Here is a 25,750-nt window from a genome sequence, read left to right as displayed (position 1 = left end):
CATCTGCTAAGTGAGACATCAATCACATGCAAGATGCTTGCAGGGTAACTGTGTTGTTGCTGCTGAAGACTCATAATTTTATTGGCTTCTTTCCTACACAGATGGGAAAATAAAGATTGTTGAATCATCTCACTTATAGCTGAAACAGTGAGTGATCCAAATGGCAATTTTTTAAGTGTGCATTGTTCTGATTTAGATTTAACTGATGTTTGCAGTGCCAAGTGGTACATATGACACACTGCAGTTTATCAGAATTAAAATGTAGGAATATAGCAGTCCATGCTTTTCATTTTGAAGTCCTCGAAGAATTGTTGTACCTTTTTCTCTGTAGCCTTGAAGAGAATAATATACTTGCATATGAGTCCCAGTAGTTGCATTTCACTGGAATAAATTAAGCTAGTTGGGTTGGGATTATGAAGGCACATGAAACTGGGATACGTAAATATTTAAAGTTATCTCCAGCTGACAGTAACTAGCTGTTGTGAATTGTTGGCAAGTATTGAAAGCCATGATTAAGGATCATGAGTAAGCTGTGGGTTTTAATCGGGGATATCCAAGTGATCTTAGCAGCATACCTAGATTCATTTTAAGTAGGCTTAGTAGCAGTAACGCATCACAAAACGAAGTAAAGGAATTAAATAGAAGTTGAGAAATAGAGGCAGGAGGAGCCACTCCACCCTTCCCTGCTCCCAGGTCCTAAACAAGGAGAGGGAAACCTTATCTGGCCATTGGGCCAGGTGCTTATCTCTCCATTTCCTGGCAAATTTGACAAGTGGGTGAGGCCATCCACCTGTCAATCAACTGACACCACACATTGAAGTTCCAACTGCTGGATCTTCAAAGCAGGTACAGAGAGGTGTGGAAACACTTTTGCTGCTTGCAAACAGTTTCCAACAGACCCCATGCTCCTGTGGCTCAAGAGTGTGTGTGTCGGAAAGCTTTTTGTAAAAGGGAAAAGTCCTGTGTGTAGGCAGTGCTTTCAAAGCTTTTTTTTTCCCCTTCCCGGTCGGATGGTTTTAAATATCCTATACACCCCTGTTTGAGACTCATAGGGGACGAGGGTGTCTGAAACCTCTTTGCAAAAGGGAGTAGTTTGGTGTGTCAGCAGGGAACTCACCAGCTGATGCTGGTATGGGGAAATGGAGTAATGTCGACCTTCCTGGCCCACGTGCAGCAGGTTCCCCACACCTCTTCTAAACTATTGTTCCAAGATTTAATCCAAATGAGACCATGTTGCCTATGACTTAAACATATAGATTATATTTTAGAATGCTCTTTTATGTTCTTCGCCATCATACTGCCACCTTTTAAAAATCCTTCCTGGTAGCCAAAAATGTACCCAGTGAGTTCCCCACCCCAGTTGAGACATCTGTTTGTCTGTCTGTCTGTCTGTCTTTGAAATAGGATGTGTGGTTTGATAACATAACTCTGAAAAGCAATAATATTTCCTAAGGCAATATACTTAACATGGATTCCGGGGGAAAGTCAGCCATGCTCTCCATTTCTAAATGCATTTTGTAGAAAGAATTTCCACTAAAGTCAATGGAATTTATTTCTAAATAATGTGCTTAGGATCCATATAGTACTCTGTAAGAGGTCTCTGCAGATTATGAGTTGGTTTTGCATAGGCCAGCACTGGAAACTAGCACCATCCTTTATAAATTATTCCACTCATGCTGCTTCCTCATGTGCGGTCCCACAGCTGGGTGTGTACATGCATGAATTAAGCAATCATTCAGACTGACTAATCACATTGGTCTTTTACAACCAGCTATCACTTTGCGAAGAGGAAGAGAAAGGGTGCTGATCACATAGATCCGCATCTTCTCTCAGTTGTTTGCCTCACCTGTCTAAATCTCTCTTGCAACAAGTATAAGATTTCACTGAGAGAAAGTGGCTTCTAGCTCTTGTATGTGTGTGCATGCACAGGTCTCTGTTGACAGAACCTTTTCATTGCCTCTGCAGGCCAGGGTGTGTGAGTGTTCCATATCCAGCAATGGCATTTTGGATGAATGGCCTTTTACTCCAGTAGGCTATTTTAAAAACTCAAACATACATTGTTATAATTGTGGTTCCCAAATCTGTTGCTATTTTTAAATTTCACAAACCTCACCAAAATAATTAAGATGAAACACAGCGCAACATGAACATTTTAGATATTTTATGTAAAAAAGAATGATTTGTGTTGTGTATTATCATTACTACGTATTTCATTACGTCTGAAAAATCAAGTCATATAAACTTGTGGCACAATCTTAAAACTGCCTTTGTTAGTAAAGGATGCTCAGGATAGAGTGTCCCAACTGCTGTGCCAGTATTGCCCGTATGCTGGCATTCCAGACAGATGCACATCTTGAAACCAATTTCCTTAGACCAAATGTGGCATCATGTGAAAATATACATTCCACTGGAGAGAGGGGCTGCTTAGGCAGGAGCTCCATTGAAATGATTTGTTCTGAACGAAGCTGTGCTTGGTAGATTTGCACCCATTCTTTGTATTTTGGAAACCACAGTCTTTAAATAAAGCTACGGATTGCTCATATTGAGTCTGCTGACCTTGCTTAGGTTGCCCAAATAAGTAATAGCATAGATATAAATGTAGAAATTGAAAATAAATGTGTACCTCACTTGAAAACCAATGAGCTCCCTTCAACCCATCCCTGTCAAGTTCCTTTGTAGATTTTTTTTTTTAATACTAATTTTATGCTTCTTATCTCTGCATTAATGAGGGCTGGGATTTAGTGGAATTTAAGTGGAATAATACTAAATCACATTTCTGAGCTGGCTATCTTGTTAATTGTCCATCATGCTTTTAGCTTGCTTTTTTTTTTTAATCTGAGGAAGTTTGGTCCCAAATGCAATCACCAGTTCCTCAACATTTCATCTTTGGAGCTTATTTTGAATAGAATGACAGTGGCCAAATAATTGGACTTGTTGTTTGGGTGCCTTTTCTTATCTCTCCTTGTCATTCTGGAAATCCAGGAAATTTGCAAAACAAATGTTGTTTTAGTAAACACAACTGTCAGATGAGACATAGCTGAAGTTTTCATCTTGATTTTGTCATCACATATATAGCTATAAACATGTGGTTTCTCTTGCCTTCTTCTCTTCCCCCCTCTTCCTCCCCCCCTCCTTCATGCAAGTTAATGGTGTATTTGAAAGCAATGAATTTTGATACAATGTTCAGTAAGTTGGCTTTGCAGAATTGTACTACTTTTCCCATCAGTCTCATATTATCTCCTCCCTTGCAACCCAGCACTCCTTGGCAATAGCCACAAGGGAGGAAGATTAGAGAGCTGAATGGAGGGATTTTATTTCATTTGTTACCAATTTCATGACAGATAATACCTTGCTAGAAAATTATGGTGTCATGCAGATTTAGTTCTTACTTGTTTCTAAGTAATTTAATTGAAGAAATTGACAGGAACAGGATTGTTTAGATGACATAGGTCTTTTTGTACAATCTCTTTTTTTGTTTGGATTTTTTAAATCTACCTTCTGGTTCAACCTCAAGGCAATGACAAAATGCATCCTAGGTTTTAGTAATCTTGTAGCCATTTATCCATGTTACAGCCTTAAATTCCTTATCTTCTTCAAGTTGGCTAAGAGAAAAGTCACAAAAGGACTATCGTTCTATCTTACGTATAGTTCAGGGGTCAGCAAACTTTTTCAGCCATGGGCCGGTCCACTGTCCCTCCGACCTTGTGGGGAGCCAGACTATATTTTGGGGAAAAAAATATGAATGAATTCCTGTGCCCCACAAATAACCCAGAGATGCATTTTAAATAAAAGCACACATTCTACTCATGTAAAAACACCAGGCAGGCTCTACAAATAACCCAGAGATGCATTTTAAATAAAAGGACACATCCTACTCATGTAAAAACACACTGATTCCCGGACCATCCGCGTGCCGCATTTAGAAGGCAATTGGGCCGCATCTGGCCCCCGGGCCTTAATTTGGGGACCCCTGGTATAGTCCCCCCCCCCACAAAAAAGGAGAATTCTGGGTTAACCAGTCACAAAATGGCTGTGGGTGGCTGCCGTGGGGAGCGTGGAATAATGCAAAATTAGAAAGAAAACCACTCCTGACAAATTTATGCTTATGCTATGTTGGGAAGACAGCTTTTATCTGCTGGTCCTGATTATGGAGATCTCTTTCTCCTGCCCGCCACCCCCACACAGACATGCACACACTAGTGCTGTTGCTGTCTAATGACAACAGGAACATTCCTTAGTACCTGGAAAATAGACAAGGTAGCAACACTACTCTCATTACACAGCAATTGCTTTGAATGTATCTGCACATTTTACCCCATAACTTTCTTTCTAGCAGGGCTAGAGACTTGCTTTTTAAAGAAGCTGGTGCACCAATTAAATTAAGGCAGCCTAATTTCTGTGGCTTGAAGCTCCAGCAATTGCTTCTCCTCTGGAAAAAAAGGATTGCAAGAGGAGAAACGGTCACTGAGAAGAGAGGTGCTTAATCCTTCTTCCACTCACCACTTCTCCTCTAACTCCCTCCCTCCGAAGCTGCTTTTTCACAGTCATAGTTCCAGAGTCACTTTTGCAAATATTTCGCCTTTAATTTTTATGTTGCTGTTGGGTAAAACGTTCATATCATTACATAAAGTTAGATTAGCAGGTTGGTAATTAGTTGCTAGTGGTTAAAATACAATGACTTTATCATTCAAATATACAGAAATCACATTTGGTTTGTGGGTTAAATGAAATCAGTTGTGAAAGAAAAGATACTCAGTTAATAATGGGCACCAATAGCATGTGCATAGATAATACAGAAGCTAAAATTTGTTCAAAACTTTTGGTTTCTATAATTTCCATCAACTTGTTAAGATGGAAGGTGACTGCAGAACGTACTGCTTCACCTGCCATATGAAGGTCTCATGTAGAGTAGGTGGTTTCACTGTTGTGTTTAATAATACCTCGATTTGGAGCATATTCTACTTAGTCTTTCTTGCATTTCTAGGGAAATGGTCTCACAGATGACATTGGGATATCAACGTGGAAGGAGCAAGTTTTCCTGTCCCATAGTGCCTTGCTGGCAAAAAGCTGCCAAGCTGCAATGGAATTGGCAAAACATGATGCAAGGATCCAGAATATGGCATTTAAGTATGGAAAGCACATGTCTATGAGTCATAAGGTAGCTTTTACTGCAGTAGCTGAAAAGCTGATATAATGAACAAGAACCATATGTATCTTTTCTTTCTGTCGTAGCTTTGTAGTCAGCAGGTGCAGGCTTGGGTTGCTGATAGAGATATACAGTCATACCTCGTGTTACGGCCGCTGCAGGTTGGGTTCGCTGCAGGCTGGGTTTGGTTACGAACGCGCCGAACCCAGAAGTACCAGAACGGGTTACTTCCAGGTTCGGTGGTTTGCGCAGATGCGCGAAATGGCATAATGCGCAGAAGTGCCAAATCGCGCAGTGAGCATGCACAGATTCAGCGCTTCATGTTACGGCCTTTTCATGTTGTGAACGGGGCTCTGGAACAGATCCCATTCGTAACCAGAGGTACCACTGTAGAGGTATATATGTAAATTGTAGGCATAAAAGCTATTCACTTAACCAGCCCCATCAATGGACATCCACATACACAATAGGGCTTTCCCCCAATTCTGTGCCTGCATGCTCTACCTCCTGAAATTGGCTTGGGAGAGGGGCGGTAAGGAGAACAGCATGCAGGGGAGAAGAGGGGGCTCGGAATAATTAAGAAATTGCTGCATAACACCCAAACTAATTACAGTCTCAGTTTAAGGTAGCACTGAAGAGGAAAGTATTCCACACTTGCCTAAGCACCTGTACATGTGGGGCAAGGCACAAGTCAACAGGAAGTTCCACAGTTCTGGGGCCATCACACAGAAGTCCCTATTTCTTGTGTGTGCCAGCCAGCTGAACTGATTTTAATGGTGCACACTGAAGGAACCCTGAAGAGCTAATTCTACTACTGAATGCATGTTCTGTTGATTTCACTGGGATTTAAGCATGCCCGAGTTTTTTACCAGTAGTGTGTCATTTTTCCTTTCATAGTAATGCATTGTAAAAAGTTAGGTCACAAGCATGACCAAGAAACAACCCAAGGTAGGGTTGTGCACGTAGGAACAGGCTGGATTCTCAATGGTTGGGTTACCAGTCAGGGAGCAGTCTTAAATCTCTAACTCTGGTATCTGCAATTGTACTTCTTTCTCCCTTATTATCAAATAATTTCTGTTAGCTCCTATTGGGAAAGGAAATTGCTGAATTTGGCATACATTTGTGGTGGTTTGGTACGCTCTGACAGAGGTCCTACAGGACAGGGCATTTGTATGCACATGCAAACACACAGAGTCTTCTAGTATGCTTAAAAAAACTGTACTGTAGAAACTCTGGTAATATTAATTGGATTTGAACCAACGGGGCAGGAATAGCCTGATAAATCCTTAATAGTATGTGTTGGTTGAAGGATTTTTGTATGGCCAAGCATACAAAATATATATAAGACTGTGCACACACATGGGATGTCAGTCACTGATGAAATGGACTAGCTATGAAGAACTACTTTTATTTTACAAACTGTTTTGATCCTCCTTCTTACAGCTAAATGTCGACATTCAGCCATTTTTGAATGAAAGTTCTAATGATTCTGTGGCCTTCAGTTTAAATTCTGCTCCTGTAGTCTTGCATCAAGATGTCATTGGAAGAGAAGCCTGGATTAAGCAGATTGAAGAGGTAGGCAAATAGCACTGGTCACATATATCAGTATTATTTAGTCATCATTTGCTTAGCATGAGAGGAATGAGTCTCTAGCTCATGTGAATCCCTCTTTTCTTCTGCTGGAGCCACAAGAAGTTCAAAAGCTTTAGCTTCTGTTTGTGTTTAACCACAATTTGTTGCTTTGCTCAGACCAACAAACTTGTTATTGTTAAACTATGGTTTGTTTGGAATGAGTCCCAAACCATAGTTAGCATTAATCATAGTTTGTTCAGACAAAATGTCAAATCATTGTTAAGCACAGTGGGAAGCAAAAGCTTTCAAACTTTTACACAGCCATGCCTAGGAGAGGTGGAGAACACATACCGTACATTTTTCTTGTTCCTGTCACACTAAACTGTGTTTTTAGTACATCATCGGATTTTGCCATTCAGTGCTACAAGTGAATGTGGCATATGTGTGTGTGTATTCACCCAACATATGGGTACCAAACCAACATGCATAAAATGAAAAGATTATTCTGCTTCTGTGTATTTACAACTTAAATTCAATAAAAATAAAGTGTTGGTACCAATAAATGAAGATTACAATAAAAAATACTATGGCACTTATGGTAACAAGCTTATCAAAATTCATAGTATTAGACACCGCTGACCCTGCTCTGCTTTGTATTCTGTAGAGATTTTATTTAAAATACGCAAGCATTATCTGTCACTAAAACAAAATAACAGTTTTAGTTTTTCAACAACTAATTACTTCTAAGCAAAGAGAAGGCAGAGGGAAGGAACTGCTCATGTATATATGATTACAACTCAAAACAGCTGGATGGACTAATTTTAGGCCTACTAGCTTTGATATGGTCTCTGATGTTGTGATTGTTATCCCTTCTCAAGCTGCTATCTTGATACAAATCCATATGTATTCTAATGAATACGTTCTTTGGTCAGTGTATGCTTTATTGAATTCAGTGCAGCTTACTCCCAACTAAGCAGGGTTATGACTGCAGACTTAGTTCCTTATAATCTTTCCACACAGGCACCCCCAGCCTGGTGCCCTCCAGACGTTGTGGACTGTAAGTTCCCTCAGCCCCAGCAATCATAGCCAATGGCCAAAATGGTCTAAAAAAACTGAAGAGTACCTGGTTGGGAAAGGCTGAACTAGAATAACAGTTGATTGAACCTGTTCACTGGTGCACTGGGCATGCTCTCTGCAACTGTCTTTGATAGCCCATCTGTGTGTCTTATTTTAGATGAAATATGTTTGCTTTCCATTGTTTAGTTTGAAATCTGCAGTCTCAGAATTATAATCTCATAGACAATGACACAAATTTTGAAGCATGCGATCTCAGAATTATAATACCTTAAGACAATGAAACAGATTTTAACTTTTATCCTTGTGTTATTTCAGGCTCAAGTTAAAGGAAACTTAATAGACTATACAAAGGTAAGTAAATGCTTAAAAACCATGCCTTATTTTTAGAAGTTCCATCTCCCTCCCTCCCTCCCTCCCTCCCTCCCTCCCTCTCTCTCTCTCTCTCTGTCTCTCTGTCTCTCTCTTGATAAAATGGCTTTAGTCAAGTCTGTGCATGTGTATGCAGTGTTTAGTTGGCCTGGTAACATCTTATGCATGATGGATAGATCTCATCATTTCCTTTATTTTATTTGCTAATTGTTTTCATCCTGCTTTTCAGCCCCCAAAAAATTGTCTTGCATAGTAGCCCACTGCAATTAAGATACAATAGGGGTCCCTTTACATTTACCCTTTTAAATGCTGGTATATGCATACAAAATACAATGCCAGTGTTGCCAATAAGTCCTTGTATTTTAAAATACTACCCCCACCCCAGTATTCCATTATTTCAAAATGCCCATTTTAGCTACTACAGTTAGAAGTCATTTGCTCACAAGTAGTTAATCAGTCTGTTAATACTCCAGTTCTGTATTCTGGAGTATGGCTGTCACACGCAGACAAATTATTGATCCAGTATGATGATTATAGATGGCTTGTTCCAGAGGGGGGGAAAGTTCTTCCCTCAGTACTCGGTGACTAAAGAAGCATTAGAAGAGGACCATTGGGGTTAGATGCATGAGAATTTGGATCAGTGCTAGAAATTCCTCCTTTGAAGAAGAGAATGTCCACCGCAGCAGCTCCTGTTGATACTTTCTCCTTATAAGACATCAGAAGGGACAGCACAGCTGGATATAGTCATATTTAAGGAAACAGCTAATAATTATTGTGTGCATGCTTGTGTGATATTTGCTAAAAGTCCTAACTAGAGTCCAGATCTCTCAGACTCTGTCATATCTCTCCTTCCCTCATTTAAAATTTTGCACTGTAGTTAGCACATTCCTCACACCACAATGTAGCCCTCCCACTAAAAAAAAGCCTCCTAACAACAAAAAAAATCACCACTGTATGCCTAGGGTGTATGTCGCCAATGTCTATTTTGTATTGGCAAGGCATTGTTTGGGCACTAGAATAGCAGTCCATCTCTCTGTTTTGACTTGCTTGCAAAAGGTAAAGCAAGATTATTCTTCACAGAGCACTGCAACCTAGTTTTGTGTGTGTGTTGACTGGTTTCGTGCTGCTAATCTCATACATGATGCTATAATTTATTGTAAAGCTAAAAACGAGTTCCTTGCATAATTCAAATCAGGGAAGCATTTGTGCAGGTGACTACTGAAGGCAGATATTTTGATAATAAAAAAACATCAATAGCCTTTTTGATATCTAAAAAGCCTATTCCAAAACTATTCCTTTGAGGAGTCAGATCTTTATATTCCATATTATAGTTATCTGCATCTGAGCTTCCAGATGATAAACACTGTAATAGGTGCAGCCAATGTAGCAGATGGCTTATCTAAGCACCCTCCTGAAAGGCATTTTGGGTTTCACAGCATTATGTACATCAGTATAACCCTCTGTATATGGAACAGTGTTCTTTTTAAAATAATTGTATTGCTATGGGAGTTTTATATGAAGAGATTAATATACTTTTCTGATTGGCAGTCATATATTTTTAACAAAAAACCCAGTCTTACTGAAACTTCCTTCTTTAGTATTTAAATTTTCTAGTTTCGCATCTTGTGAGCAATGTGAAGATAGTGGGTATAATTTGCTCAGGAAGTTATAAACTTTGCATAATAATACAAAAGTTAGGTTGCTTAAAGACTCGATCAGGTTAGAATATCAGTGCAGTTCTATGTGTTGCCATGAAGAACTGCATCATAGTATATCCAAAAAAGATAGATAAAATATAGCACTTAAAATTAATGACTGTCCAGCTGCCATTTAAAAAGAGGAAAGTTGAATGTGTAGAGCCGCAAACACCAATCTGATCTATAGCAACTAATTATGAAACATTCCAACAGTAATGGGGGAAAGTACAGTAAACCTCTTAGCTACAAAATGTATTGGCTCTATCTCAAGGTAACATTTTGGTAGTCTAAATACCAGCGAGGTAGACGGTTCCTCACAGGAGAAAACACAAATTTTAAAAATCCAGTACATAACATCGCAAACACTTAATGCATTAGTTAGTTCCTTGACCACAAATCAATTTAAGTTTTCTTCTTTTCTTTTTTTTAGCAAGTTATGAGGTTAAATATAGGATGCCTTGTAAGAAAAGGACAGCCAGTTTTACGTATAGAAAGTGAAAAGCAGTTTGTGAGTGAGACAGGGAATTCCCAGTAGGAGCAGGGAGACTGACAGGGATGCTTGGACTGTGGGGTTGTATGTATGGAGTGTGAAGTGGTTGGATGGGAAGCTGGTGCTGTGGATGGCTGGAATGCAGTGAGTGCATTTGCTAGATTGTTCCTGTGTGGGGTTTGCTTTGCTGAGTTTCATAAGTGCCAAGGCTGGAATATATTTGCGCTGGTGATTCAGGTATGGTAATGGGGAAATGCTTTGGAGCGCTAAATGAAATAGTGCTGATGAGTAAAAGTTTTGGTGGGGAGGGGAGGAATAGATTTGCAAAGGGAAGGAGACTCTGTATTGTGACTCTGTATTGTATTTTGATATTTGTTGGAGGCCGCCCAGAGTGGCTGGGGAGACCCGGCCAGATGGGCGGGGTATAAATAATAAATTATTATTATTATTATTATTATTATTAGAGCTAGCTGTTTGTCTTTGCTGTCCTTTTCACAATTTGTGTAAATACTACAGCAGCCCCTGCCTGAAGTATCTTCTGTGGTAGAACCTAAAGAGAATCAGAAGGCCTTCCTCAGCAGTGCTCTGAAATTCTCTTCAAAACCTCCTAAACACTTTGATAGGAATCACTGCCCCCACCTCACAAGTTTGAAAAAAATGACATTCAGAAATGGAAAAGATCTGCTATGCAGCAAATAAGGAAACCCCCCAGAATAGTTATTGACCATGCAGAGTTGCAGAAAGGCTACTTGAAATGAGGAATTGGGCCTCACAGCAGGGCTGAGGAATCTCTTTTTCTGTGAGGGTTGCATTTCCTTGTGGGTAATCTGTGTGGGGCTAACAGTAGTGGGCAATATGAGCTTGTGGTGGGTGGGGTCAACGCAATCAGTACATGGAACACCTCTTTGCTCTCTCTGGCAAACCATTTTCTCACTTTCCTCTTTTAGCAAGCATCTTGAGGAGTTTGATTTTAGTCATGACTTAGGGGACAGTTGTCATTACACTTTTATGCTGCTATGTTGGTCTAGTTGATTTTAGTTTTTTATTGTATTCCACTACCTTATGTCAGCAATCTTGGGTTATTTAAAAATGAGGCAGGATATAAATAAATAGATAAAAGTACAACGTATCTCAGTTCAAGGACATTTAGAGAGAGTCATTATGGAACAGAATATCTCAAATTTCTAAGGAACATTGAGTTACAAGATCTGTAGCTGTCCCTTAGCTTCCCTTCTGAATATGACCATTTCTAAAGGATTCATTTGTGATGATTGCCTACCACCTCTTTAAAAGCAATCTCTCTAACCTGTCCACCATTTGAGAGAATAATTTATGTCCTTTTACCTTCAGCAAAACATCAGCAGCTTGCTGCAAAATTGGAGCACCTGCTAATATCAGAAATCTGCACAAAAACAAACACACATTTGCAGTATTAAGTTTCTGTTCTTACCTTGCTCCACATACTTTGTTCCACTCATCCTGTATAGTGTGGTTGGCTCTAAAAGAAATGCTTAATTAATGTTGCACTGTACATGCATATCATAAAAACCTATTTTCCCCTGAAGTATACTGCTAAGTAATGTGGGAAATAATTTTTTTATGAATGGGGACATGAGCACTAATGTACCATGCCTTGCTAAGAATTGAGTTCATCCTCAAATATACATAATTAATTCACTTAAGTTACATGTTTAGATAAGAACAACCATTCATTATATATAAGTGTAATTGTCTACATAAAGCAGATGAATCTTGCAGCCAGCTTCTAGTTCTCAAGTTACTTTCATGTCATTTAGAGTATTTTTTTTACTAAAGTACCGTAAATATTGCAGGAAAATTTTCTTTCCTGCCTTTTAATTTTATATATACACTTCAACAGGAATGTGTGTTTAATGTTTTTAAGAGCTTCCATATGTAAGGATCATATAATTATCAGTTATGGATTCATAGACCCGGTTCACACATAATGCTAAGCCAAACCATGACTAAGCATGAACAAGCAAATGTGTGGATTCTCAGAGTGAAGATTACAGCTGCTCCCCAGGTCCTTCTGTTGCTGTGCTACCCAAGACTAAACCATGGTTTGACTTTAAAAGTTATGTCTGAACTAGGTCTTGTGTTATTTGTCTTGCTGCAGACAAAGCACAAGCTATAGCCAATGTTTCTTCATTGCTTTATTGCTCATGCTTTGTCTGCGGCAGAAAAAGCACACGCCCGACTTCAGACGTAACACTGAACCAAACCATGGCTTACTTTCCAAGCAACACAGCAGTAGCAGGACTAGGGGAGGAGCACAACAGCCAAAATCTCTGCTTAGGAAACCCACACTTCTACTTGTACATTGTAAGTCATTGTTTAGCTTAGCATTATGTGCAAAATTGGGCATTTCCCATGGAGTGCATTTAAAGTTGGAGGAGTTAAGTAGCAGGGAGCCCTGGCAGGATAATTGAGTAATCTTCTTCTTCCAACCTGTCCCAGTAGTCACTTCAGGGTAACTGGTGTGTAAACAAACTTAGAAGCATTGCTTGTTTTGCAAAAGCTTCAGTAGTTAAGGGACACATGGCCTCACTAACAGAGTTGTGAGGCATTCTCCATTTGCACATATTCTGTACATTTAATACCTAGTACACAGGGCATAAATATGTTATTTCAGGCATAAGCAAACACCGGCCCTCCAGATGTTTGGGACTACAGTTCCCATCATCCCTAGCTAACAGGACCAGTGGTCAAGGATGATGGGAATTGTAGTCCCAAACATCTGCAGGGCCAGAGTTTGCCTATGCCTGTGTTACTTGATACTCTGATAACTCCTGATGCACAGCAGTACACCCGTGTATTGTAGACTACTGAGCTAGGACTGGGTGGGAGACCCAGGCTTGAATACCTACTAAGCCATGAAGTTCACTGAGCAACTTCCATCATTGTCTTTCAGCCTGACTCATTTAACTGCTGTGAGAATAAAATAGGGGAGTGGAACCATGTATGCCACTTTTAACTCTTTGGAGAAAGACATGATATAAAGCATAATAAATAAATATCCCCTCTATTGTATCTTGAGAGGTTAGGGAAGCAACCTATCACATCAGTGCAAGATGATGATGCACTTCTCCATTAGTAAGGCCGAGGGTTCATACAGGGCATTATTCAGATGAAATTAAGCATTTTATATTCACTTATTTCAACAAGAAAGTTAAGCACATTCTTAACACTTTCCAGTTGAATCAGTGGGATTAAAACATACCGGTATCTAACTTTTGGCTTGGTCATACTTGTAAACAAATCCAGAAATAGATTGTTTTTTTTCCTTTTCTGTTATGCAATGCTAGAGTGATGAAATGATGATTGTTGATAGCAAATGTTTTCTAATGCACACAGTGCCCATTGATTTAAATTAGACCAGCTAGAAGCCCATCTGATTCCCCTGTGAAAGAAGATTGCACAGTAACAGGGTTTGGTGGGTCACCCCATAGGCTGAACTCCTCAGCCAGTTTGCCTCTTGGTACTCCAAAGGAAACAGGTTGTGGATTGCAAGCATCATGGGGATTATATTTTGAAATTATACTCCAGATTAAAATTACAATGTGTAAACAGAACAATATACACTGTGCTGTAGTCTGCACAACATGAAAGTAAATGCACATATTAATCTACTTGCTTGTGATGAAATTCAGTTAAAAATGCATATTAATGCATTTATTATAAGTACAAGTTTATTTGTTGCCCTTATTCCCATTAGGCAAGAATTGTACACATGACTAGTTGAGAGCCTTCTGCTACAGTTACATTAGTCTTTGAAAGGTGCATCTTGAATTATCAATAAATGAAAGAACAATTAAATTGATTAGGGTTGTTTCATTGAATAGTGGATTCCATTTTTTTGTCAGTCATTTAATGAGACTGTCCTTTGAAGCTCAGGTCATGAAAATACAGAATCCATAATGTTTTCTTAGCATTCTGCATATAGTTATTTCTGTCAAAACTGATGATATTGTGCATGTGTTTTCTCACAGTTGCAAGATGCAATCAAGGCTGGCAAAGGTGTGACTTCAGCTATTGACCTATGTCGTTACCATGGAAACAGAGCACTGGAGGCTCTGGAGTGCTTCCCTCCCTCAGAGGCCAGATCTGCTTTAGAAAACATTGTTTATGCTGTGACAAGATTTTCATGATCTACAATTGGGAAAAGGAGCCACTTTTTGTTTGCAGTAATGAGCAGAACAGATAATAGTGGAGAGCGTCAAGATCTGCCATTGCTCCGCATCTAAATGTGTCAGTGGCTTTAAAAAACGTGTTTTTGTTCCACTCACCACATTCCCAAACTAACATATACCCTTCGGAACTGCTACAAACAAAATTAGGGGAAAAAGGTCAAACAGTTTTCACTTGTCATGCCAGAAGCACACTTGAGGCTGCACTGGTAGCAATAATTAATGAGACTCGCTTCTGTGACCTCAGCAAATGGACAGGAAATAAGTCCTTATTGATTGGACATAGCCAGGGATGGCGCCAGTGTGGTGGCCTGTGGTTTTCCTGCACTAGAGAAGACAGAGGGGGGCCCTGAAGCTGCAGGTGTCGGGAGAAATGCTTTCTAAATCTGCCAGAGAGAGGGCTGTTTAAAACCAGAATTAATGTACCAATTTATCAACATGAAGGGCAGCTCGATGAATTAGCAGGGGAAAGGAGGGAATCTTTTATCTGACTACATGCCGCTATGTCTCCTCACACTGTTTCGTTATGTATTTACATATAAAATTACCCTTTGCCTAATGCATTGTGTGTTTGAAAGAGTTGCTGAGAGCGCGCATCAGGTATGGTAAGAGCTTTGTAATATTTATGTGGTTCTGCAGAAAAGAATAATTTTGAACGTGCTGTTTGTATAGTCTTCAATTTGGTTCAGTGGGTGGGGTTTTAAACTTCCAGGGTAATATATTTGCCTTCTGTATAATATGTCACTTATTTCAGCAAATGCAGGTACTACATTTTCCTTGATTTACTGAACATTTTGTTTTAATTCACACCAAATAAATGCTTCTTCATACAACTCTGTGTCAATTCTATGCCATAAAGGAAAGGAGTAAAGGATAGTTCTTCTCCCTCCCCCTACCCCCTTCTGTACAGGATTTCATTCCCTGAATAGATGTATATTACATGAGAAGTTTTTTAACCTTACTGTGTCAGATGTTAAAGTCCAATTACAGAGAGAATACAAGGTATATCAGAAGCCTGCAATCTGACACTGTCTCTATTTTGTTCATAGGAGATGATTTTTGTGGTTTGCATGCTTGCAATCTGAGAACATCGTTGACAAGAAGGCTGAGTTTACATAAATGATCCAGATTGAGACTCAGCTACCTTTCTTCCTTCTGTGGTGTAATTACAGCCCAATCTGGAGACAGCTAGCACAGCAAACAGATTTCATTACATTGCTCTCTCTCAAACACTAAGTGGAGTTATTTCAGTTAACTTCTTCACACACACACTAAAGTGAAGCGTCGCAAACCTTCTATATAATGGGCCAGTATGTGATTCTCAGAGGACTTTTAAAAAGCTTAACATGATTTATGTATTTTGATACCTTAAATTTTAGCACTACAAAAACATTGCTGGTTTACTGTAATTCAGTTTTGTAATTAGATGAAAATGTAGATCAAACCAGTTGAATTCTCAAGCCGTTACGTTCTTGATAGACTCTTGAACAACATTCAGTCTGGAGAAAGAGGACATCCAGGTTTATAAATGTATTTTCCATTTCAAAGAGAATGTTGTTGTTGAAACTATGTCAGAACCAGGGCTTCAAGTTGGCTTGTTTCAAATAACCCCTACTTAGGGTGGGATTCACCTAACAAACCCTGTCAATGGAACCCCTGCATAAGGACTTCTACAATGGAACTTGCCCCCTCTTCCACCCACACACCCAAAATTGGCTGGGGGGCAGGTTGGGAGAACCCCCAGAACAGCACATGGGAAGAAGGCAATTGTTCCTTCTGGCAAGCTGAAATGCATGCACAGATGGAACATTTGTAATAGCAATGTTGAATTCTACCCTTAATGTTGACCACCATTTGGCAGTTCAGATGAAATGACAAACTTGTCTCCTTCCAATCACATGAGGAGGAAGAAAAGAAAAATGGAGAGGCAGCACTTAAGCCTAAAGCTCACCTATGTTCATTGGCATCATGCTAGACTATTTCTTAGGTTAGGGATGAGGAACCTCAAAGGCCAAGTTACAACACAACTCTAGAAAATGACCAAGCCCTGCTCTTGGCAACTAACATCACCAGTATTTATAATATTAGTGAAAAAAATGGGCTGGAACCCAATACATATGCAATAAACTATTTCTAAAGGGTACAGCTCAAGAACTCTTGGGACTAAGTGGTGCAGCCTTACTTATATAAGGACTGAATTGTAGCATCTACCTGAGCATTTCTGGCAAGTGTCTTGATTTAGACATCATTTTAGCTTGGATGACACATTTTAAAAATCAGCAAATATATTTCTGAAGTCTAAAAGTTTGCTCTGAATTTGGACCCCAAACCTCACATATGCAAGTACAATTGTATCTGATGGTGAGTTCTATGTTAACACAGTTGTCTAACAAGTTCATGGTGGATGAGGTGCATTATTTTTCACTAATGATTTCATTGCACCTATTTAATTGTTCCCTTTGATTCTGGTGCAGCCAAATTCCACAACACACTCTTAAGCAATATACCGGTACCTGTATTTACTAGATGGGCAAAGGATGCTTCATCCTAGCAAGCAAACCTTTTACATCAACTAGTCGCTCATTAAACAAGTCTACAAAATGATAAGGCAGTTACAGGAGATATACCTGTTGGATCGTGCAGAAGTTTCTGAGGGATTAAGTTCATGTGTGTGCATTAGCAGGGTATTTCACTGAAGCATTGAACAAAAACATTGCCACCTGAACTATGCAAGACTGCAGATACCAATACATTGAAATATACTATGGTGTTGTTGTTTTTGCTATAGCTTGTTACTATAGTTTTTTTAAGTTTAGGATTGCAGTTTAAGCCACTATAGTAAAATTGCATGTGATATGTATTTTTACAAACTGTTCCAGTCAAAGCTGTTTTGACTTCTGACACAAAATGATATGTGACTCTAAATAACTGAAGATTATGAATAGGCCTTGACAAGAGGTGTACATATATAAAATATATTGCATTTCTTAATTTGGAGCTACCTGACTTGGTATGTTATTTCTTAGTACCTTTAAGTATGTTTTTTATCCTAACATTTCTCAGTATAAAGTATGACAGTAAAAAGTGAAAGACTTGATCCTTTAGCAGTTGGTCCTATTAAGTGATTAGAAAAATATTGCAGTTCTTTGGAAGGCAGTTAGGATTTTTAGAAGTGCTTTTCTGTTACCTTAAAGGCACAGAAATCACAACCCCCCATTCACCACTTGAACTCAAGCTAGCCTCTTTCGAGAAACATGATCAGGAGGTTCAGGTGGTTCTGTCAGGATTGCTGAGTGACTTTACACAAACCACTCAATTTCCTGTTCTGTGCTTTTCAATCTGTAATATTAAGATAAATTATAATTTGTGTGTAGAGATATAGAGAAAACCTGATTTATTAATGCAGAATGTTTTGTGGGCTACAGATGTAACAAAAATGCAGTTTTTTACTGCTTGTAAATAAAATATACATTCTTGGTTACCACAAGTGCTGTTTTTTTTTAGAAACAGAGGTGCTACAGCTCACCATGAAAGCCTCCCTCGTTCTCTTAGAATGGCAATGACACCTACCTGAAAAGTGCCGGAACTGAGTTCCTGTTGAAGAAAAGCCCTGGTTAGCACTGCAAAGTGACTTTCTCCAATATAAGAATGTGTTGGTGAGTGAGAACAACTGCCACAAACCTTCAAACTATTTATTCCAGCATTTGTAATATGTCCGTGTTTTCAACTTCTGTGAGAGCTTGTTTCCCTCACAGACATAACTTCTACCATCTTATCTTGTATAGGGCACTGTAGACTTCACATCCTGTTACCACTGATAAATCCCTTCCAGTCGGGATTCAGGCCTCATCATGGGACTGAAACTGCCTTGATCACACTGGTTGATGATCTCCGGCGGGCTAGGGACAAAGGTGAGAGCTGTTTCCTAGTTCTGCTGGATCTCTCAGCGGCTTTTGACACCATCGACCATAACATCCTTCTGGACCGTCTAGGGGGGTTGGGAGCTGGGGGCACTGTTATACAGTGGTTCCGCTCCTTCCTCCTGGGCCGTGTCCAGATAGTGGTGGTGGGGGATGAGTGTTCAGACCCCTGGGCTCTCACTTGTGGGGTGCCTCAGGGTTCTGTCCTCTCCTCCATGCTTTTCAACATCTATATGCAGCCGCTGGGAGAAATCATCAGGGGGTTTGGGCTAGGTTTTCATCAGTATGCGGATGATACCCAGCTCTACCTCTCTTTTAAATCAGAACCAGTGAAGGCGGTGAAGGTCCTGTGTGAGTGTCTGGAGGCGGTTGGAGGATGGATGGCGGCTAACAGATTGAGGTTGAAACCTGACAAGACAGAAGTACTGTTCTTGGGAGACAGGAGGCGGGTGGGTGTGGAGGACTCCCTGGTCCTGAATGGGGTAACTGTGCCCCTAAAGGAGCAGGTGTGCAGCCTGGGAGTCATTTTGGACTCACAGCTATCCATGGAGGAGCAGGTTAATTCTGTGTCCAGGGCAGCTGTCTACCAGCTCTATCTGGTACGCAGGCTGAGACCCTACCTGCCTGAGGACTGTCTCGCCAGAGTGGTGCATGCTCTAGTTATCTCTTGCTTGTATTACTGCAATGTGCTCTATGTGGGGCTACCTTTGAAGGTGACCCGGAAACTACAACTAATCCAGAATGTGGCAGCCAGACTGGTGACTGGGAGCGGCCGCCGAGACCACATAACACCGGTCTTGAAATACCTACATTGGCTCCCAGTATGTTTCGGAGCACAATTCAAAGTGTTGGTGCTGACCTTTAAAGCCCTAAACGGCCTCGGTCCAGTATACCTGAAGGAGCGTCTCCACCCCCATTGTTCTTCCGGACACTTAGGTCCAGTGCCGAGGGCCTTCTGGCGGTTTCCTTGCTACGAGAAGCCAAGTTACAGGGAACCAGGCAGAGGGCCTTCTCGGTAGTGGCACCCGCCCTGTGGAACACCCTCCCACCAGATGTCAAAGAGAAAACCAACTACCAGACTTTTAGGAGACATCTGAAAGCAGCCCTGTTAGGGAAGCTTTTAATGTTTAATCGATTATTGTATTTTAACATTCTGTTGGAAGCCGCCCAGAGGATCCTGGTGTCTTACTGCACAAAGAAGAGTAGATAGGCACAAGGACTTTATGACTCCCAATAGTGACACATCACATGTATGGAGAAGATTCTTTGCTGATCCTCAAGGATATCAACATTATTAATGTATAGTACCTCTACAGCAGAAAGATGACACAGGTAGTCCAAAAAGCTTTCATTACTAAAAAAAAAAAAATCTGCAGACATTTTATTCTACTGAAAATCTCCATGTATTGTCCATAACATCTTTGATTCCATTTTTTTTCTGTAGGTGTGTTTGTATAGTAGTTGACTTTGTGGTCAAACCTAGCACAGTTAATGAAGCATAAAAATACCTGCCATCTAAATGAAGAAGCAAGTTTTACAAACCAGCCTTCAGTTTTTTGAAAAGTTTGTGTTGCTCATAGCATACCCAGGTTTTATAGTACCTTTTCCCTTCAAATTATCTTAAGTTCTTGCTCAACTACTGTCTAAAATCACTGTAACCCTTTTCATTAGTCAGAAGAGTACTTTGGCTCCCCCATGTGTAAGAGATTCTTACACTTCTATGTAGCTCTGAATCCTCCATTTAATAATGGATTGAATCAGTGTCTTTAAAAAATACCTGTGATGGAAGAGAGTTAATTCCTCTCATCCGTAAAATAAAATGAATTCATGTTTTAAACTTCTAATATTTTCTTTTAAATCAAAAGGTATAAAAGTTCAGTGACAAATGGTAAAAACACATTATTATCATTTAAAGTGTACATGATAGAATTGTTGGCCTTTGATTAAGTATTCTGTGAACACCTTTCAACTTTTTTAAAAAAAGTTTTTCTTAATATAGTTAAGGGCAGCCTTTACCAACCTGGTGCTCTCCAAGTGCTTTAAACTTACAGCAGTGTGCTGGCGTCCTGATGGGAGTTGCAGCCCAAAACATTGGGAGGACATCGGGTTAGTGAAGGTAAATTTAGAGGCTCTATTGTTTTTCAAATGAATATTTTATTTCCTAACAACCTTTTGGCAACAATATTATTAAAAATATAATGGTGTTAAGAAAACATTTTTGCAGTGCAGTATTAACTTGATGATAGGAAAGTTATTTGCCTAACCAAAAATGTGGAATAGAAAAATGTAAGTCAGACCCAAAGATGCTAAAATAATCCTTTACATCCTTAATATAGAGAAACCAGTGCTCTCCTTGCTTATTTGCTAGTCACCTCACAGTTCCCTATCATTTGCCTGTCACTTTCATTTATGTACACCCAAACTGAGCTTAGGCAAAGAGAGTTGTCAATGCTGCCTCATTACTCCCCCAAAGCTACTCCTGGCTTGTCAGTTGCATTTGCTACCAGCTACCTATTTTAGTAGACAGGATGAGCTCCCATTGTTCGGTCCTAGCTCCTGCCCACCTAGCAGTTCGAAAGCATGTCACAGTGCAAGAAGATAAATAGGTACCGCTCCGATGGGAAGGTAAACGGCATGTCTGTGCGCTGCTCTGGTTCGCCAGAAGCCGCTTAGTCATGCTGGCCACATGACCCGGAAGCTGTCTGCAGACAAACGCTGGCTCCCTCGGCCTATAGAGCGAGATGAGCACCACAACCCCAGAGTTGTCTGCGACTGGACCTAACGGTCAGGGGTACCTTTACCTTTAAAAAAACCCAAAAAACAAGGCCATGTTATGGGCCATGTGTTTACCACTTTTATAGGGAGTTTTGTAGGGTGTATCTCAGAAAATGTATTAGTGGTTCCTCAGTGGACACACCTTTCTGAATTTCATCCACTTTTTAGTGATACTGCACTACTAAGCATGACTGGAGAACACTGAATGCACCCTAAAACATGCCCACAGTTCCTGCAGTAGCACAAGACCTGGCAACTGATCAATGAGTGTCCGTGTGCACTAGAAGAGACCACAGAATGTTAACGTAATACACTAAAGATTTCATGGCAAATATGTAGGACAGTCCTTGGATGGCAAGAAGACAAGAAGAGATTCACTCTGGGCAGAAAGCTTGAAAACTACTGGTTTACTTACCAAATGGACTTCAACCTTTCTAAACACAGGATTCTCTTTTAACTTAAATTTGCAATATTGGGCTCACTGAATTACCTTTTTATATACAAGTGGTTCTCTCTCTCTCTCTCTCTCTCTCTCTCTCCTCTATCTCCTTGCTGCCTGTATTAAATGACAAGTTGCCTACCTCTGATCTAAATTATTTGGAATTTATTTTGTGGTGTGGATTTTAGTACACAGATGTATCTTATCATGCAACATAAAGTTAGACCAGTGGTTTTCAACCTTTTCAGACCTGCAACTCACCTTTAGCACAAACAAGTCTCTGAGGAGCACTTCTTTTTAAAAACAATATATTTGTATGTTTGTAATGCTTCTGTTGTGACCACTTAAATCAGGTTGTGGGCCAGTAGGGGCTTCTGACCTACCAAGAAGAAGCCAGCACAAGTTGGGACTTTTTGCCTCTCCTCCAGGCGCACTCCCCAAATCTGCTCTGGAGGGTGTGGGGAACCCCCAGAACAGCACTGGAGGGGGGAAGAGGGGAGATTGTTCAGGAAAGCAGAAATGCTTGTGCTGACAGAACAAACTCCTTTGCACTACAGTTAAGAAAACCCCAATAAACTGAATGACCTCTACTTTTCACCTAGCTCCAGGATTCCATTGTTTTTTATTTTGAGAGACACAGAATTTTACTTGTGGGAGTTTCAGTACAGCTGTCCTTTTACAAAATGAATGCGAAATGAACTAAGATTTCAGTGAAAAATCTCCCAACTTCAACATTGTTTGAAAAACTCTTCATTCCTCGCTTTTGCTCATCAGAGACCATTTTCTCTCCCCACATACACACACATCCACATCCACTATTTATAACCTAGTTCAACAATGCTGGCATGCAGCAGTGGAAGGTGTGCATTTCATATGTAAATCGGCGGCAATAATTTTGTACAATTACTTCGTTGTTTGTATCATTATGATCAACAGCAGCATAACAAAGTGCTTGAAACAAAGGATGTTACTGAAATGTGGTTTTGTCTTGGCAAATCTACTCTCCACGTTTTAGCTTAATAAAGCAATTTATTCATAGATGACAGGAATATATAGGCTGTGTTCACCAGCGCTTTCAGAATAGTTTAAACTTGTTGCATTAGCATCCCAATCCTAAATGTTTATGGTTGATGTTTCAGCATCTCTGCCTGAAATGGTGTGTCAACAAGTATCTGATTATGTAACATCAGCTGCCCAACCTGCACTGTACATCAGGCATGAATAGATGAGAAACACAATCATGTCATATGAAGTAATTGTGAACTCAGCTATCTGTGAATACTTTAGTAGCCAAAACAACACCATCTACATACACTATCAGCAAGCTTACAGAAATACCAAGATTTGCAGAAGCACCACATTGAAAAAAACAAAACCAGGGAATTAAACCCTTTAGGGAATTAAAAAATAGGAATAGGAAATAGAGTGGAGTGTCCTGGATAAAGGTCAGGCTAACTGGATTTCTGAACAGGCTACACCTGTAGGAACTAGAATAAAGGGGGCTGGATCAAATAAGAATATCCTGGTATGTGTAGGGAGATTTAAAAGATGTATTTGGATTTGACAAACCAATGGAGGTTTTTTTTTTGGTTTTTTTACAACTGGAGACAAAGGTGAAGGGTAGAACTTGTTAGCCACAGCAATGATTGGCTGGCAGAAAAGATTTAACAGAATAGACTCCTGAATTACAGGAGATTTAGGAATTTGCCTGTTGGTGATGCAGGATTGCTGGGCTACAGCTTTGGATTCTGGCCTGCAGAAAAAATACTGGTAGGGCTCTGCCCCACCTTGACCTAATGACTAGCCGCTTATGATAGAGGCAAATGAGGGTACATGTGAAAGATGATCTGTTGTCACAGTACCAAATCACAATCATTCTGACATTTATGCACCAATATCCAGGCTACAAGCCTAGCAAGAATATGCTACTCAATCCCACATTAAATGTTCAGTGTCGTTCTTCCCGGACACAGGTCCAGTGCCAAGGGCCTTCTGGCAGTTCCCTCACTGCGAGAAGCCAAGTTACAGGGAACCAGGCAGAGGGCCTTCTCGGTAGTGGTACCCACCTTGTGGAATGCCCTCCCACCAGATGTCAAAGAGAACAATAACTACCAGACTTAGAAGACATCTGAAGGCAGCCCTGTTTAGGGAAGCTTTTAATGTTTGATGGATTAGGCTATTGTATTTTAATATTTTGTTGGAAGCTGCCCAGAGTGGCTGGAGAAATCCAGGCAGATGGGCGGGGTATAAATAAATTATTATTATTATTATTATTATTATTATTATTATTATTATTATTATTATTATTAAAGGGGAAATGGAAATATAAGTATTAATCTTATAGGGTAGTTTTTGCATGCATTTACTGCAATAAGATTATTAAATCTGTGCAGACTGCATTTTATTGATTGCATTGGTACCAGTCTCATGCTTTCAAACTAAATAAACTGCTATTTCTAAAGGTCCTTGGGACCATTGCTTGTTCCAGATCATAAATCTTGCATTTCCCTCTGTGAATTTTAATTACAACTAAAAGAAAAACAGACACCCCCCAATTAAGTGGGAGGTGTTTCTTAAAAGCATCAAATAGTAACTTCTGGATCAAAGGCATGAAAATGGAAACTGAAAACACTGCAAACCACACCCAAATGTTTTTGTTTTGTATATGAACAAGTGTGCAAAATTTACTATGCATAGTCTATTTGAAATTGCAGTGCTTTTTATTCGTTTTCCAATCAGAATTAGTAGAGGAACAGTATACTCACATTCCAGGTTGGGTAGCTGAGGCCTGCAGGGTCCCTTCTGGGCTTGGGTCCCCTAATGGGAACAGTGCCTGAGGCCAACACTCTGGAGTAAGAAATGAGGTGGAGTTCAAATTGGCAAATGTTTTCTCATTTCTGAAGCAGAGTCTGGTTTGCACGCTTTTGCTTTTCTTTACTTTTAAAATGTGTTTTTGCTAAACATAATGTAAAGCATTTCAGGTAAGCAAATAAGAACTAAGTACCAAATCATTTAACACTTTAATTACATATATGATTAACTTTGGCCACCTCATGAGAAGAGAAGACTCCCTAGAAAAGACCCTGATGTTGGGAAAGATGGAGGGCACAAGGAGAAGGGGACGACAGAGGATGTGATGGTTGGACAGTGTTCTCGAAGCGACTAGCATGAGTTTGGCCAAACTCTGGGAGGCAGTGGAGGATAGGGGTGCCTGGCGTGCTCTGGTCCATGGGGTCACGAAGAGTCGGACACGACTGAACAACAACAACATGATTAACAGTGCAAAAGCGGGTGGGATTCCTTTACCTTGAATAGCTCTCATGTGGAAGATGGCGTTCCTGCTGGTGGTGTGTTACACAGGGGTGAGAGAAACTGCAACAGCTGCTGGAATTCAGCCAAGAATTTCTGCAAATTGGGATGTTAGTATTTTAAGGCAAATCAGATCAAGATTTACCCGAGTTTACGTTGTATTCATAAAAGTGCTTGCTGTTTGATGTTTTCCAAACATATTCAAACCAGTTTGCCTGGTCATACTCAGCCAATTTGACTATTAAGCCATCATGCATATGAGAGATGTTAGCAGATTTTTCTTCCATATGTTATTCCAAACTAATGTGAATGTGCCTAGGAATAACTTTCTGCACTTTTATCAAAACCCATGGATACACTAGTAGCAGAGTTTGCTCAAAGTATAGCACAGTTGCTTCTAAAACCATTGTAAGTCTCCCGATTCCTTTCCTGAGAAATTTCAGGCACAAGGACCGGGCCCTACATCTTCTATCGTGAAAACAGATACATTCAATTTCACTGTAAATACATTCAGCTTCACCACAATCTCCTTTCATTTATTCACCAGCCCTCTGACTCCCTTGTCCAAAGGTTCAAACACCCAGTGGGCTGGTCTGCTTCTAATGTATTTAAATAAATAAAAATTGTTGGTGTTTTTCTGTTTTTATCAATGTGCTCCTCAAATTCTCTTTCCCCCACCCCTTATTGTCTGCTTGTATTTGTCAGAAATTGTGTTTACTTTTGGATATTTCCGTTTTTGAAAGGAAAC

General features: G+C 40.0%; 1 protein-coding gene and 1 long non-coding RNA gene across 4 annotated transcripts in view; one reads left to right on the top strand and one right to left on the bottom strand.

Moving 5' to 3' along the window:
* PDSS2 (decaprenyl diphosphate synthase subunit 2) overlaps nucleotides 1-15,392 on the top strand; it is an 86,834-nt gene extending 71,442 nt beyond the window's left edge. For both annotated transcript variants that reach the window (XM_033143541.1, XM_033143540.1), the window contains exons 5-8: nucleotides 4,985-5,158; nucleotides 6,590-6,721; nucleotides 8,111-8,146; nucleotides 14,362-15,392. In XM_033143541.1, the coding sequence (XP_032999432.1) occupies nucleotides 4,985-5,158; nucleotides 6,590-6,721; nucleotides 8,111-8,146; nucleotides 14,362-14,520 (501 nt within the window). In that variant the 3' untranslated portion in view covers nucleotides 14,521-15,392. The remainder of the gene's footprint in view (nucleotides 1-4,984; nucleotides 5,159-6,589; nucleotides 6,722-8,110; nucleotides 8,147-14,361) is intronic.
* Nucleotides 15,393-15,425: 33 nt separating this feature from the next.
* LOC117043639 lies at nucleotides 15,426-25,091 on the bottom strand. Of its 2 annotated transcripts, none has more exons than XR_004426214.1 (3): nucleotides 25,000-25,091; nucleotides 24,459-24,540; nucleotides 15,426-16,058 (listed from the first exon to the last, which is right to left on the bottom strand). It is a non-coding gene; the product is annotated as an uncharacterized LOC117043639 (long non-coding RNA). The 2 variants fall into 2 exon arrangements; XR_004426213.1 differs by lacking the exon at nucleotides 15,426-16,058 and adding an exon at nucleotides 22,804-22,841.
* Nucleotides 25,092-25,750: the final 659 nt, after the last annotated feature.

The sequence above is a fragment of the Lacerta agilis genome, chromosome 3 (genome assembly GCF_009819535.1).
Source record: "Lacerta agilis isolate rLacAgi1 chromosome 3, rLacAgi1.pri, whole genome shotgun sequence".
Lineage (NCBI taxonomy): Eukaryota > Metazoa > Chordata > Lepidosauria > Squamata > Lacertidae > Lacerta > Lacerta agilis.
Note: the sequence above shows the minus strand (reverse complement) of the source record. Positions and strands in the feature narration are given on the sequence as shown.